This window comes from Geospiza fortis, unplaced genomic scaffold (genome assembly GCF_000277835.1).
Source record: "Geospiza fortis unplaced genomic scaffold, GeoFor_1.0 scaffold443, whole genome shotgun sequence".
NCBI lineage: Eukaryota > Metazoa > Chordata > Aves > Passeriformes > Thraupidae > Geospiza > Geospiza fortis.
In genome coordinates this window covers 6,048,402-6,062,920 of record NW_005054335.1, presented here as the reverse complement: position 1 = coordinate 6,062,920, position 14,519 = coordinate 6,048,402, and the positions used below count along the sequence as shown (strand labels likewise).

Sequence of the window (14,519 nt, the reverse complement as noted above, 5' to 3'; positions counted from 1 at the left end):
AATTTTAACTTGGTTTTGTTTGTATATTTTTTCCTTCTGCCATTACATCATACACCATTTCTTCCTGAAATTGGTATTTCCCTACTTTTTCCTAAGGTTTACTAAGGTTTCATCTAGCAGTTTTCAAACCTCATACACTGCATATAGTCAATCAAAATCTCTTCCAACTCTTTTTGTAATTAATATAAGCTGCCTGCTAAAAATTACCTGTTCAGCCCAGCTGCTAAGCAAGAATAATAGATGTAAACCAAGCATTCTTTGGAAGCAGAAGGGAAGAGTTTAGAAAAGAAAAGGGAGGTGTCAGGTTTCTTTGCATGGAATGCATTTGCAACTGCAACGATGTAGATTTAAAGGAGTTTGGTCCTGATTTATGATCGTGTTTGAATAAGATCAAGCTCTACAGTTCAAAATCTTTTTTTCCTTTCCTCTTTCCTTTTAAAATGTAGCAGGAAAACTTACCAGGAGGAAAAGTAGAGCAAAAGGACAGGGGGAAAAATTAACCTAGAAGATTTTATTTTAAAGCCCAAATGTCCCCACCTTGCATGGTTAAGATTGTAAGTGTTGTAAGCATTTAGTTGTGCAAATATAACCTACTGCAAGCTGATGCTCTTTCCACTGGGTTTAGGAGATCAATGTGCTATGAGGGTCTTTCACTAGGTCAGCAGTCACTGTCAGTAGCTGCATTTCCTCCTGGTTCACCCAGCTCCACACCACGCAGGAGGTACCTGCTTCCCTGAGGGGCTCTCCCTCAGCTCCAAGAGAAGCAGTGTGACCAGGATAACTGCCCTGTACTCAGCACAGACTCCTAAAACAGGCATGTCAAGGGATAATCCAGCACCTTCCACCACAAGAATCACATGTGCTTCAAGCATCTGCTGCACTTCAGTAGGGAGATCAATTGATATATGTATCACACTAAAAAATGTAAATATACCAAACATGGAGTTTTCTTCATCTGTACAGAAACATGCATAAGTATCCTTAACATTCCTTCATATATGTTGAAATACTAAACTTGAGTTAAAACTTGATAATATTCAGTAAAAACTTGAATGGTTTTACGCCTGAACATGTGTAAAAATGTAATAGCCTTCTCTCTCTTTTCTTACAGCAACAAGTGAACAATACCTTTTTTTCTAAATTATTCCCATTTACTAGAAACCAAGGTGAATTTTTTCAGAAAGATTTATTAAAAGTGATTAATTATTAAGAAATCTGTGATTGTTTGACTAAGATAGTCTTGAGGGGAAAAAACCAAAACTGAACAACCAAGAATTCCTTCTTCCCGGGAATAAATAGTTGTTTTTATTGCTGTGATCCATTTTAATTTTGCTGTCCTGACAAGTTGTACAAAGCCACCGTAAACCTGTTTTAACCAGACTAATCCTTCAAATGCCGGCTGTGTTCAGAAGAGTAAAGACAAAAGCTGTAACCTACAGACTAAAACAGGAACATGAGGGCAACTGTGATTACCTATTCACATTGCTCTGAGCTACCCTGATGATATGATGCTGCTGCAGATATATTTAAGTGTTTTGTGGCCTTCGGCTTCTCTGTGTAGGCTTCCAGGGACATGTAGTACTTAACAGCAGCTTTGCATTATCAGAACAGTATGTGCCAGCTAGATTTGCTGTCTTACAGGATCCCTGCGACTTACTTGACTTCACTGCTCAGAATAAAATAGCCAAAGCCTGTAAATTCCCCACAAATTTGTCTGCCTGGTTGGAAACAAAGCACACAAATTTCACACCTCCATTAGTCTCCAAGTACCTGGTTCATCTGAGGAGCTCTGAGCAAACAACAAAAGCCCAGACTTTCTCTACCAGCAGTGAACACCAAAAGCAGATGCTGTACCTTCAGACACGTATAAGCCTGTCACAGCAGAGCACACCAAGGCAGCAGATGATTTGATCAGCCCTTGGAATACTCTACCAGCCTTCAGTTACCCCAGCACTGAGTAGGATGTTGTAGACAGAAAGGAGCAGGGGTTGTGTGAAAGATCGCAGGGCTTAGTAGGCCCCTGCAGCTTAGTTTATACTGATGAGGTGAAATTTTATTGCACTTCTACAACCAAGCCTCATTGTATGTAAATGGTATTTTTGCATTTTGTACCTGTTGCATTAACAACGCGGAAAAAATGTTTTTCTTCTCAGAGAAAGTTGCAATTAAGATTTTGGACAAGACAAAGCTAGACCGGAAGACTCAACGTTTGCTGTCCCGTGAGATATCCAGCATGGAAAAGCTGCACCACCCAAATATCATCAGGCTGTATGAAGTGGTGGAGACACTCTCAAAACTGCACCTGGTGATGGAGTATGCAGGAGGTGGGGAGCTCTTCACTAAAATCAGTACAGAAGGAAAGCTGCTAGAAACAGAGTGTAAAATAATCTTTTCCCAGATTGTGTCTGCTGTGAAGCACATGGTAAGTTGCTCTTACACAGGCATGCTGCCTCTCACTACTCTGAGCTCTTTTTGTGGATATTTTTGAATTTCAACAGTAGATTTACTGTTACCCGAAATTTCAGGCCCACATTATTAAAAAGCAAAACAGCTAACAGCTACAGAAGAGCTGTTTAAGGTATCTGAGGGTTTTCACATCCACCTCAAGTTACTGCCTCTCTGTTGACAGCTTTTGGGAGGAGACTGGTGGGTGGAATCACCCTTCTAGCACCAGTGCTCTGTTTGCTTTAATGTGCTGTGGGCATTCAATGAACAAAGCTTCGTTTCTTGCTGATTAATGAATGTGTGAATCTGTCACTTAAAGACAGTCAATTCCTGCTCCTCACTTCGATGCAAGTCTGTGAGGTTAACACCCAACAAGCCACTTCTTGCCTGGTCTTCAGTATATACATTTAGGATGATGCTATTTGTGTAGAGCCGAAAACATCTTGTCAAGGCAGAAACGGAGCAATTAACTACTTCGGTACATCTCTAAACCTTGCAGAGTAATTACAGCTACTTAAAAAAAATGAAAACACGGAGAACTGCTCTACAAGTCTGAGAAGCAACATTCGTTAAAATTGGCTCAGGGTGCCCTCCGGTGGCTCCTGTCCTCCTTGCCACATAACAGCTTCTGGCGAAGTCAAAAACAAGGGTGATCCCAGGTCAGACGTCTGGAGATTGCATCGCACGCTACTCCTGGCTTATATAAACAGCATGCATTTCTTATTTATTTTGACGAAATGATTGTATGTGCTTTAAGTGGTGGATTAGCTTCAACGTTTAATCCATAGGACAGGCACCCTGCAGCTATAGGAATTGAATTTGCATTTCAAAATTGCACCACATTTATTTCTTAGGATTAAACATAGGCTATCAAGCTGGCCAACCTCTTCATTTGTACACAGAAACTTCTGCACATTTCACTTTTGCTAAGCCATCACATCCAGGCTACATAAATCCTTTCTCCTTGCTGCCAGCCCACAAGGACAGAGGATCCCTGGCTGTTACTAATGAAAGTTGAAATAGGATGCCAAAGAGTTTCTTTATTGCTTCTGGATACTGTATGATGTTATTCCAAAGGATAAGGCAGAGAGTGCTTATCCATTCCTTCTAGTTATTCCAACGATGAAGCTAAACTCTTACTTAATCAAAGCAGGTATGTCATCACTAAGCAGAGCAAATTCAGTTTGAGTCCTTAGCTACTACTTGCATTTCCAACAGGAAGAAAGTAGGAATTATGGTGCATGTATTATAGATTTGTAAAACTAGAACACCACTAAACTTGGCTGTCCAGGAACATGAAGTACTCTGAAGCCCAGCTCTGTGGTCCTTTTCTCCTGCCACCACCAGTTCCTCATGGGACATTAGATCACAGAATGTAATGATGGCAAATTTCTTACTTTATCTGTGATAATGTTCAATCGGTGAATTAAATGTTTAAATCTGTAAGTTGCATGTAGTAACTGCAAAAACAAGTGCTGTGAACCCTAAAAAAGTACAGATTTTGCACACGAATCTATCTAGTCTTGTAGGATTAGTCACGCTGCCCTCACACATTTGCTTCATGAAAATAGTTGCTAATAGTTAAGAAGTTGAGAGTGCTGTGTTTAAAAATCCCAGCATCCTTCTCCTCCCCCTACTCAAATGGTTTTCTATCCTTGGAGAATTAAGTTAAATTTGATTAATAATTTTAATTTTAATAATTGCAATGCTAGTTTCAGAATTTGCCCAAGATAACTCCCTTTCTCCTTCAGGCTAATAAATGAATTAGAGGTAGCCATTGAGAACTTTCCTGGGAACAAACCAATACCAACTTTTTCTCTTCTTCCACAGCATGACAACAATATCATTCACCGAGACCTGAAAGCAGAAAACGTCTTCTATGCCAGTAACACCTGTGTTAAGGTGGGAGACTTTGGATTCAGCACAATAAGTAAAAGAGATGAAACTTTAAAAACCTTCTGTGGCTCTCCTCCTTATGCTGCTCCTGAACTCTTCCGAGATGAAAACTATATTGGCATCTATGTAGACATCTGGGCACTGGGAATCCTCTTATACTTCATGATGACAGGCAGCATGCCATTCCGGGCAGATACAGTAGGCAAACTGAAAAAGTGCATTCTTGAAGGGACATACACTTTGCCTCCCTGCCTCTCAGAAAATTGCCAGAAACTGATAAAAGGAGTCCTTCAGCCAGTACCAACCAAGAGATACTCTGTCAAACTGATTATGAACAGTGAATGGATGCAAGGAATACAGTTCCCCAAACCTTTACAGACATTTAAACTGGATCCGAAATATTTATCAGACATCAGTACACTAAAAGAAGAAGAAATTGAAGTGAAAAATATTCTGGAAGACCTGGGAATCACAGAACAGCACATTCAGAACAACCGGGGAAGAGATGCGCGCAGCTCCATAACGGGGGTCTACAGAATTGTGTTGCACAGAGTACAGAAGAAAAGGGCACTTGAATCTGTTCCTATCATGTCCCAGCCAGATCCAAAAGAAGACAACTCGAGGAACGGAATCACTCCTTACAGTGGCTTTAAGCACACATCCAAGCTGTGTTCTATTTTATAAAATTGCACTGCAGGCTTTATGCTCAGCACATTTGACAAAGGGGATTATTCACTTATCCTTAAGCTTTAGTGTTATGTTTTTTTGTAATTTTTGAATAAACCAAAAATGCCTCATTTTCTTTGCATTTCTCAATTAACAGTGAAGCACTCAAAAACAGAGCTCTTGTGCATTTGTTTGACCCTTCTTCCATATACTTGGTATAGCCAGTACAAGAACCCAGTGACTGAAAAGATCATGAGGGGATCTTTTAAATTAACAGCATGCTACTGCTCTTAACCCATTTGGGAAGATTCTCTGCACAGGCATCTAACTGCTAACTTCTGAAAGCTGTACCTAAGCTCAACACAACTTCACTGCAAACTGGGACAGTTGCAGAGAACTAAATTTAAGCAGAGACCAGACTAATCTAATCAATTGCAAATTCTTTTGAACTTCCTCATCAAATTTAACAAGTTAATTTTTAAAAAGCATTTTATTTTCTTTCAAGAAACATCAAAGCTGTTGTTGGCTGCAGTTCCCAACTTGTCAGGATTCCAGAAGACAAATCAGGATTCAGTACTTTAACCGTGTATTTGTGGGTGCCTGACTGGTTGGGCTATCAATTACCCTTCTGACACCTGCCACTGCTTGCATGATTCTGCCACTCTGGAACTGCTTGGACTCCACCTGCATTCCAATAAAGAAAGATTTAAGCATACTCCAAAACCCACGTAGTTTTAAGTTCTTGCCTTAGCCCTAGTTACCAGTAGCTGAATGCAAGCAGCAGCAAAATCTGCTTATATTCACCGAGCATTACAGGCTTGTCCTCACTCCTGCCATCCTGCTTTGGCAACCAAAGCTCACACAAAGCTGATTGTGACACTTCATCACTGCAAGTTAAAAGCTGGACAGTCTGATAACTTCAGTTGTTCTGAGCTTCACCAAAATGCAGAAGCTCTGATTTTCAGCTTTAGTTGTTTATTCTATGCTTAGTTCTTCAACAGCATCAACTCCAGTGCAAAGGACAAGTGTGGCAGCTGTTCTCTGAACAGGGACAGGTGACATGCCTAAGTTAAAAGGCAGAACCTCTGAGTTTAGCTAAGGAAAGATACCCAACACAAGGTGTACACAGGTACAGCTGGTGCTGTCACATTTAAAGGCAGGATGCCTTATCTGTTATGACGCCGATGAGACAGTAATTTCACTTTAGAGGGAATAATTAATATAAATGAACAGTGGAATGAATCTGAAAGCCACACATGGGAAATGACTCAGTGAGGCCCAGGTGTGTACAAAGCAAGAACCAAGCCTCCTTCACAGAATTTAGGATTTGAGGGTAAATAATATCAATTTTTATAAATCAGTAATTAATTCAATTTTATAAAATGGGTATTAATTCCTCCACTATAAACAGTTTCCATATAAACACATTTTAAATTGTCTTGAACATGGCCCTGATAAAATTGTTTTACACCAGCCTAAGCAATTCTTTTTTCCACTTCCGTAATGGAATTACTTAGAAGAAAGATGCAAAATGTCCACACAGCTCGTGACCCCACAACTCTGGGTTTTTACCAGAGCCAGGTTCCTCTTTCCTGTTAAAGAAAAAGAAATCCATCCTAAAAAACCAACACATCAGCACTACTCCAATAGGTTTCAAATATCTCAAACTTTATTTTAATAAAGGATCAGCCTCACAGACCTGTGAGGCCTGTGCCAGTAGCTCACTTCTTGGCTTGTCCACTGCCAGCAATGGACTTTGTTCCATGACAGTTTGTATTACAGGTGCCAAGGTTAAGTTTCATGAGGGCAACCTAAACCAAAATACTTGCAAACACTATCATCATGCATTGCTCCATCATTTTCAGCAGAACAAACAGATTAGTATTCATCAATTTATAATAAACAACTATTTTACCAAGGCTTGACTGTACAAATACAGCAAGTTATCAAATTCTAGTGAGTGACAGGTAATACAAACACTTCATTACACACACAAAAAAAAATGTAATTAACAGAAATAATTTTTTGCTACTTTATATTAGAAAATGTAGCTTTGTAGAATTAGCAAAGAAATAAATTCAATGAAACTTCATTCTGTACATTAGCTCAACTTAAATATATATATACATATATATGTATGTATATATATATATATTACAAGCTTAAAAGGCTCATATCATAGTTCATTTCCAATCTGGGCTTTAAAAATCTACCAGAATGGACTCCCCATAACCACTGTAAATCTATCTGATGCTTGCAAAATGGATAGCTTTAGCTTGCACGCTGGGGAAGGGGGGAAAGAAATAAAGGATTCCACTCCTACAGTATTACCAATAGTGAGAAGGACTTCAAAGCAAAAAGCCAGATTCAGAGCTACAAAGAGTCTTTTGGAAATGTATTATATAAAAGACAACTAATAGACTAGAGTTCCAGACAACATGATAAACATCGCTCTCTTCCTTTGTTTGCCAATTAAAACAGCTCCACAATAGCTCTAAATTTTATTTGAAAATTTTGCTGTCTTGGATATTCTACTAAACCATCTCTTATGGTGTCAAATGAATTATCCCCTTCCTTTAGAATAAAAAATTTAGTACCTCCCTTCTTCCTCTTTCCTCCCAGTCTCCTGTGACTTAAAATGCAGGTATAAATCATGTAAGATATTAGGAGGAATTACATAGTAACTAACACAGTGAATCACAGAGTTTCTTCTAAGAAAACCACTTGTCAGCCTAGCCGTTCTTGATCCAGTCACTTTGACAGGGAAGAGAGGCTCTATTCCAGCAACGGATGTTCTTGATTCTGTGCCTGTCCCAAAGCAATGGGGTGATGGGAAGCAGACTAGGAGATGAAAGGGAAGGTGATAAAGTGAAAGAGAATTGCAGTATTCAGAAGGTTGACTGCTTATTGTCAAGGCACTGAAAACCCTAACATTAAAAACTTGGACTATTTTGCACACAGTTGAGTACTAGCAGAAGTTAACAGTGTAGGTTTCAAGTCATTTTATATGGAAGAGCAGGCAGAAGATTCCTTTTTTTCTCCTTTCTGTGTATGAAGACTTTGTAATAGACTACAGCTACTTCTCAGCAATTAAAAAAGTTCAGACATGTTAAGGAATCCCCACAGCACCTGGCAAGTCCTTCTATCTCCAATATACTCCTGATTTTAGTGTTCTGAAAATACTATAAAATCAGCACACCATATTATGATGATTTTTTTCAAGGAGCCTAAAGAGTTTTGTCATGCTCCAATTAAGTACTAGTGTACACTGAAACGTCAGTGCTACTGCAATCCTTTTTCTCTCTCTCTCACCCTGCCCTCACACCTCCTTTCTTTCCCCACCTCACAGAGGTATCTTAATGCTCCCCATTGGAAATGGCGACAGTAACGCCTTCAGATTCTGTTGTTGCAGGGATTCTTGGCACTTTCTTAGCAGGGCTTGGGATGTGCTAAGAAGAAGGGAAAAAAAACATTAAATACAGTTTTCTAGTTCACAGACATTCATACTTCATGGCTAGTCCAACTCAAACAACATTCATGCTACAATGGACAGCTTGGCCTTAAGTCAATCAAATTGGTCATGCTTCAAGCAAACAGATCGTGTGAGAAGAGCCAGTTTGTTCCTCTTTCATTCTTGTGCAGTTTCGTTCTTTTTATGATGAAATGTACTTTTTTAAATCGCAGTTTCAACTTTTTACTTCTGGCTTGTATGCTACATGTGTTAACAAAGTATTCAATGTAACTCATAAAACCACTTCCTCTTAACATACATGCACATGCTAAGACAAACATGTAAATGGTTCCACCATTTACATCAAACTTTAAAAGAGTGCCGAGTGTTCACCTCATGAACAATGCCTGGATGGACAACTCCAACTCTTGCTTCCAGAGGTCCATCACTCATGAGTGGGCGCCGGGCATAAGTTCTCCTGTGTTTTTCATCCACACGCACAAGGTACCATGTTCCTTCAAAGAGATCCTCCACTGAACACTGCGGAATATAATTGGCTGTAACAAAGAGAGGAACACATGTTAGTTGTTTCCTGGCAAGAGTTTTACCCAACATGGGCCTTGGCAGACTGGATGCACTGAAACAGAAATAAACAAGCCACCATTTTTACTTCAGACATGTTGGGCATAATGAACACAAGCTACTTAGAAGCAGAAAGGGCTGGACATTTCCTTCATTCTACATCCTAATCATTTAAAGTCTGGCAGATTAAGTGATAAGCAATTTGCTCAAGGACTAGGAATGATAGATATTTATTAGGTTCTTACCCAAATGATGTGTTTCCTGTCTGAGCTTCATGTTTTCAGCAAAGACATCAGGTGCAATACATTTTCTTGAGTCAAGTCTTGTTTTGAGATCAGAAAGGCTGGCAGTTATTTTGTCCAGTGCAGAACCTGCAATATAGAATCATCCATGTAGGGTAGAATCAGTACTGAGAACTGCACACTTGTATGTGAATATTTCAAGCCCTTTCAAAGTACACTGCATTATAGAATCTGAAGTATTAGTCATTTAAAATATTCCCAATTACCAACTCAAAACATTGTTTTAATAGAGTTTGAAGACTATTATTTATTTGTTCAAAGAGACACTTAAACATTCCCTGGAGCTGGAGATTCCCAGTGTGGCAGTGCTGTCATTAAGGCCCTGCCCTGCAGGTTTCCTTATGCCAGTGGGTTTTGCAACAAGGCAGCAAGAGCGAGCTGAGCAAGGGAGGCAGATGACATCCCCTCCAGTCACTCACCAGGAGTGGCATCCTGTGTGACCCTGATGGAGTACAGGGTAGCAGCAAAACCAGAGCCATATGAGAACACGCTGATTCTCTGTCCCGCAAGTTGCTCTGGGGAGTACCTGCAAATCATACCACAGCTTTTAAAAGTCAGAACTCAGACAAAGTTCCAGTTTTAAATAACTGCATCTAGTTTTGGAAAAGCAACCAGCAAATTATAGTGTCTATAATAAACATTTAGCATACTATGTACATAAATGCTAACTTTTAAAAACACAAATTCAAATACTGCTGTTAGGCGCTGAGTTTGAAAGCTGCCTAGAGCAAAACATGCCTGAGAAATGCCCAGAATATGATGAAGGCAGACATATTTCATTCTTAAGCAAACTAAAGCAAAAAAAATTAAACACATCTTGGAAGACAATGTTGGAATAAAGAAAAAAAAAGAAAAAGGAAAAGGGAAAAGGGAAAAGGAGACAAGACCCAGGAGGAGTGGTTTAATGTAAACTTAATGTGACTTTGTAAAAGGCTGTGTTTGAAAAGAAACATTAATTAAATACTAATTTAATTTGGCTTTACTTATTATAGTAAGAGAAGACATTCAGATTTTTTTTCCACTTCAGGAGTGTTTCTAGGGAAAGGAAGAGGGGGAAAAGTTGGGGCTGAGAATAGACACCACCTTACAAATAAGGTCCTGCTTTGCAAGGCAGTAAGCAGCTGTTTTGCATCAGCTTCTGACATTTTCAATCTGCATGTCACTTGAACTGAATGTGTGTACAGAATTGTGTTTTAACTTTAGTTTTTCCGCTTAAGGCAATCTCGTAGAGAAAGGTTTGCTAAATTATAATTTTGCAAAAGACTTTCTGAAAAAAACCCTTTATGGAACTTATTCATAAACAGCTTTTCCCAATTTTATGCTTACTGGGCTAGAAGAGAGGCAAGGCAACCGTAGACTGAAGGGGTATACATATTTCCATTCTGATTGGATACAAGTAATGAAGCTTTGGTTTTCTGATTGAAGAGTTCTGCACTGGCTTTCATAAAAGCTTTTTCCACATCTCTATCAAAGTATGTATCTTCAAGTTTTATATCCCTATTCAAAAGAGAAAAGAAAGAAGTTCAGAAACAGTTAATAAAATAGCAGAGAGTAAAAACACACCTTGGATGTGTAACAGATTATCTGAATGAGACAAACAGCAGCCATTCTCACCTGAAAGCTTCCAGACCACTAAAAACACCATTTGCTGTTTCTGGGTTCTGGTCACTGAGAAAGTCATTCAGCAAGAGTCTAGCCACAGATTTCTGTACCAGTTTACAGTATGGAGAGTGGAAGATCATGAATCCAAAGTCATTCAAGGTGAAACGTCTGTCTGTCCCCTCTGGAAGTGGCAGAAGTGTTATGTTACAACCTCTGTTTAGTACTCACTTCAATTATGGAAATAAAGCAGGGAGCTGGCAGGACACCAGTCATCATAACATGTTGGCATAGAAGAGACGCAAAGATACAAGTAAGACTAACCACTGCTGTCAAATGCACTTAACACACTGCACTGCTTCTGTTTAAAAATTCTTTTTTTACCATCTTTTGCACCAGCTAACAATGTTTGCTCTTTCTCTAGAACAAAAAGCTATGTTTAACAGAATCTCGGTATTTCTACCCAGCATTTTGACATAATAACCTACTTAATTTGCCTCTCTTCACACTTATGTCTCTTAATATAATTAAAGCAATTAATAAACATATTGGGTTGAAAGAAAAAAATCAGTCTAATTACAGAACATTTAAATACTAACCTAAGTTTCTTAAAAGTCTGGATGGAGATGGGTAATAGTATGCTTTTAACCAAGGCATTACATCTTACACCAACAAATGCCTGTAGAGACTACTGCTTACAGACTGTCAGGAAATTAGCCATGCCAGAACAGAAATAGAAAATTTCTTACAGGAGAAATATTTCAATCACTTCAGAACATACAAACATGAAGAGACTCACAGACCAGTTTTTAGATCAGATACTGAAACTGCCTGTGTGGTACACACTCGAGCATCTGCCAATCTTGCAGCACCACTGGGAGAGGCTACGCACCCTTTTGCCACTGGGCGTGGATTTTGTTGCGATAGACGGTGTAGCAGCGGTCCAGAGCACTGAGGTAGCACTGTATGGAGAGCTTGCCATCCACCACAGGATATTCAGACACCATGTCTGGTTTGTAGAAGTCATACGCATGCTGCATGTGGGTTCCACGCAACCCTGGTGGACAGAAATGGACAAAAGTTGAAAATTAGTTTATTCAAGCTGCTTTGAGTCAATTGGGATGTGTCAGTTGGCACATGTGGGAAAAGAAGCAGTTTTGGCCCCTGTTCAGCAGATTTTCATGGCACTTCTGGCCTTTTAAGATAAGGTTTCACACAGTCCTCAATGGCCTGTAAAGCAGAGTAGGACTGAGCATGACAAACACACGCAACAAAGGATTGTCATATTGCCCTGGAAGTAGAATTTGGTTTTGTTCAGCTCTAGTATTACTCTATCAATTTTACTGGAGAATCCTCAAGGAAATAAACAAATAGGAGCACCTCTAATGCTGCGTCCCATAACTGGACTCGGCTGAGTTAGCTCAGACCAAGAAGAGATAAAGAGCAATTTCTGACATTAGTGGGAAATGATCTGCTGCTTCAGCAAGGCACAAAAACCAGGGAAGAGGCTCCAGGGCAGATGCAGTAATCTGACCTGAGCAATGTATGTTCTCCCACGGGACTAACCTCTCTCAAAAATCAGCGGTGCGTTTGGGCCCACCAGCATTGCAACAGCACCAGCTCCCCCAGTGGGCCTGGCATTTCCCGAGGCATACACAGCAATGTCTCCAGCCACCACGAGGGCATAGCGACCTGGGAAAAACACACAGGGAAAATGATGAGAAGGAGCCACGAGACTGGCACATCTTAACACCCATCAGCAATTTTTAGACTCTGGTTATTGAGGAGATGACACCAAGATTAAATAGCTCTTCAATTTTGACTTTTCTCCCACATTTCAATTGGCAATCACCTATATTTACAGAAGACCTTTACATTAGTGGCTATGCCATTATTCATGCTGTAACTGAAGTGGCAAATGCCCAGAGCATTTAAAAAAAAGACTTTAGAAGAGAAAAACAGTTTACTCTCTGAATTTTATATGGTTAAACATGACCACTGTCATTGTGGGGCAGACTGATGTAAGAATGATGTAACTTTTAAAGAAAATACTAGTGACTTACCATCCCAGGAACTGGACTCAATCCAATTAATAGCATTAAAAAGAGCAGCAGTGCCTCCATAGCATGCATTGGTGGTGTCGATTCCTTCTACATCTGTATTACCAGACTCTTCAAAAAGCTGCATCAGGACGGTCTTCACAGATTTTGATTTGTCAATTATGGTCTCCGTTCCAACTTCTAATCTCCCAATGCAATCATAGGAAAGGTTGTTCCTCTCCATGAGCTTCTGGACCACAGTCAAGCAGAGGGAATTGATATCCTCCCGGTCAGAGCAGAATCCCATCCTTGCCTGGCCCAGCCCAATCGTGTACTTCCCAGCATCCACGCCATCGTACTTCTCCAGCTCTGTCTGGTCAACATACTGAGAGGGAAAATATATTTCCAGTGCCACAATTCCCACATCTTTGGGCCAACAGGATTCAGCATTCACTGGAAGAGACCCAGGCATCGTGGCAGATCTTTAAGAAAAGAAAAGAAAACCACAAAACCATGTGATTTACTCACATATACTTCGAGAAGCCTACTTTTAGTTCCTGTAAGGAAAAAGATGTGTTGCATGTATTCTATAATGTCATTTGCAAAAGGCAAGCCTTTGCCTCTGGTGAAGCTTCGGTATGAACATGCTGTAAACATCATTAGTTTTAAGAGCTTTTTTTTATATTAAGTGAAAATACAGATTTCAGCCCTGGAGATGAACAGATGTAGGTTAAACCCAAGCTATCTTTCTGAAGCAAAAACACACACTGAATGTTAAGTGTTTGAGAAATTAATGTTCAATATCTTACTTCTGCTTCTATGCAAAGTCTCAATTTTGCATATAACCAAGCTATAAACACTGGCATTACATTGGCAATTATATTGGTATATTAGCATTGCTAGTTGAAAATCCTATCTAGAAAATAACCATCTTAAGACAGGCCAGGACTCTTCAAAATAATTTTTATTTTTAAACAAAGCTACATAGGTCACTTTGTTTTGTTTACACTTGCAACAAGGCAGAATTATTTCTGTGTGGGGTTTTTTTGTTGTTGTTGTTGTTTTTGTTTTCAGCGGGGGTGTTGTTGTTGTTTTTTGTTTTTTAATTTGTTGCATACTCTATTCTGGCATTCTAGAACACTGGAACTCCTAATACCATGCCTGGAGGAGTATTTCATGGGCTGAGATGAACAGTGTTCTCCCTGATAGGCCCAGTTTCCTTATTCTAACCCCACAACTTTCCTGTCACCACACTTGGGGATTTACTACTCCCAAGGACACACTACACCCCATTACTTCAACCTTCCCTCAATTACACAGCCGGGCACCATCCTCCTCAGCTTACATCCCGACAGGGCACCCGTCCCTTCCGTGCCCAGCTCCAAGCTTCCAGAAGCCAGGACCAGCTGCACGGAGAGCCAAAGAACAGCCCTACAGCGCACTGCGCGGTTTTAAGAAAAAGAACCAATTTCGCCTTGCTTATGCCCCCTGCTGCCGCCCCCACCACCTCAAGGTTATCCATAACCCACCCTGGAGCCG

At 39.9% G+C, this 14,519-nt stretch overlaps 2 protein-coding genes across 3 annotated transcripts in view; one reads left to right on the top strand and one right to left on the bottom strand.

Moving 5' to 3' along the window:
- Positions 1-5,132, top strand: part of NIM1K (NIM1 serine/threonine protein kinase) — a 9,941-nt gene extending 4,809 nt beyond the window's left edge. For both annotated transcript variants that reach the window (XM_005422004.2, XM_031057843.1), the window contains exons 3-4: positions 2,154-2,422; positions 4,276-5,132. In XM_005422004.2, the coding sequence (XP_005422061.1) occupies positions 2,154-2,422; positions 4,276-5,025 (1,019 nt within the window). In that variant the 3' untranslated portion in view covers positions 5,026-5,132. The remainder of the gene's footprint in view (positions 1-2,153; positions 2,423-4,275) is intronic.
- A 1,522-nt stretch (positions 5,133-6,654) lies between these two features.
- Positions 6,655-13,460, bottom strand: HMGCS1 (3-hydroxy-3-methylglutaryl-CoA synthase 1). Its single transcript, XM_005422002.2, has 9 exons — positions 13,005-13,460; positions 12,508-12,633; positions 11,834-11,998; positions 10,957-11,125; positions 10,669-10,839; positions 9,762-9,868; positions 9,286-9,411; positions 8,852-9,015; positions 6,655-8,456 (listed from the first exon to the last, which is right to left on the bottom strand). The coding sequence occupies exons 1-9, from the start codon at positions 13,450-13,452 to the stop codon at positions 8,364-8,366; spliced, it is 1,569 nt and encodes a 522-aa protein (XP_005422059.1). The 5' UTR covers positions 13,453-13,460; the 3' UTR covers positions 6,655-8,363.
- Positions 13,461-14,519: the final 1,059 nt, after the last annotated feature.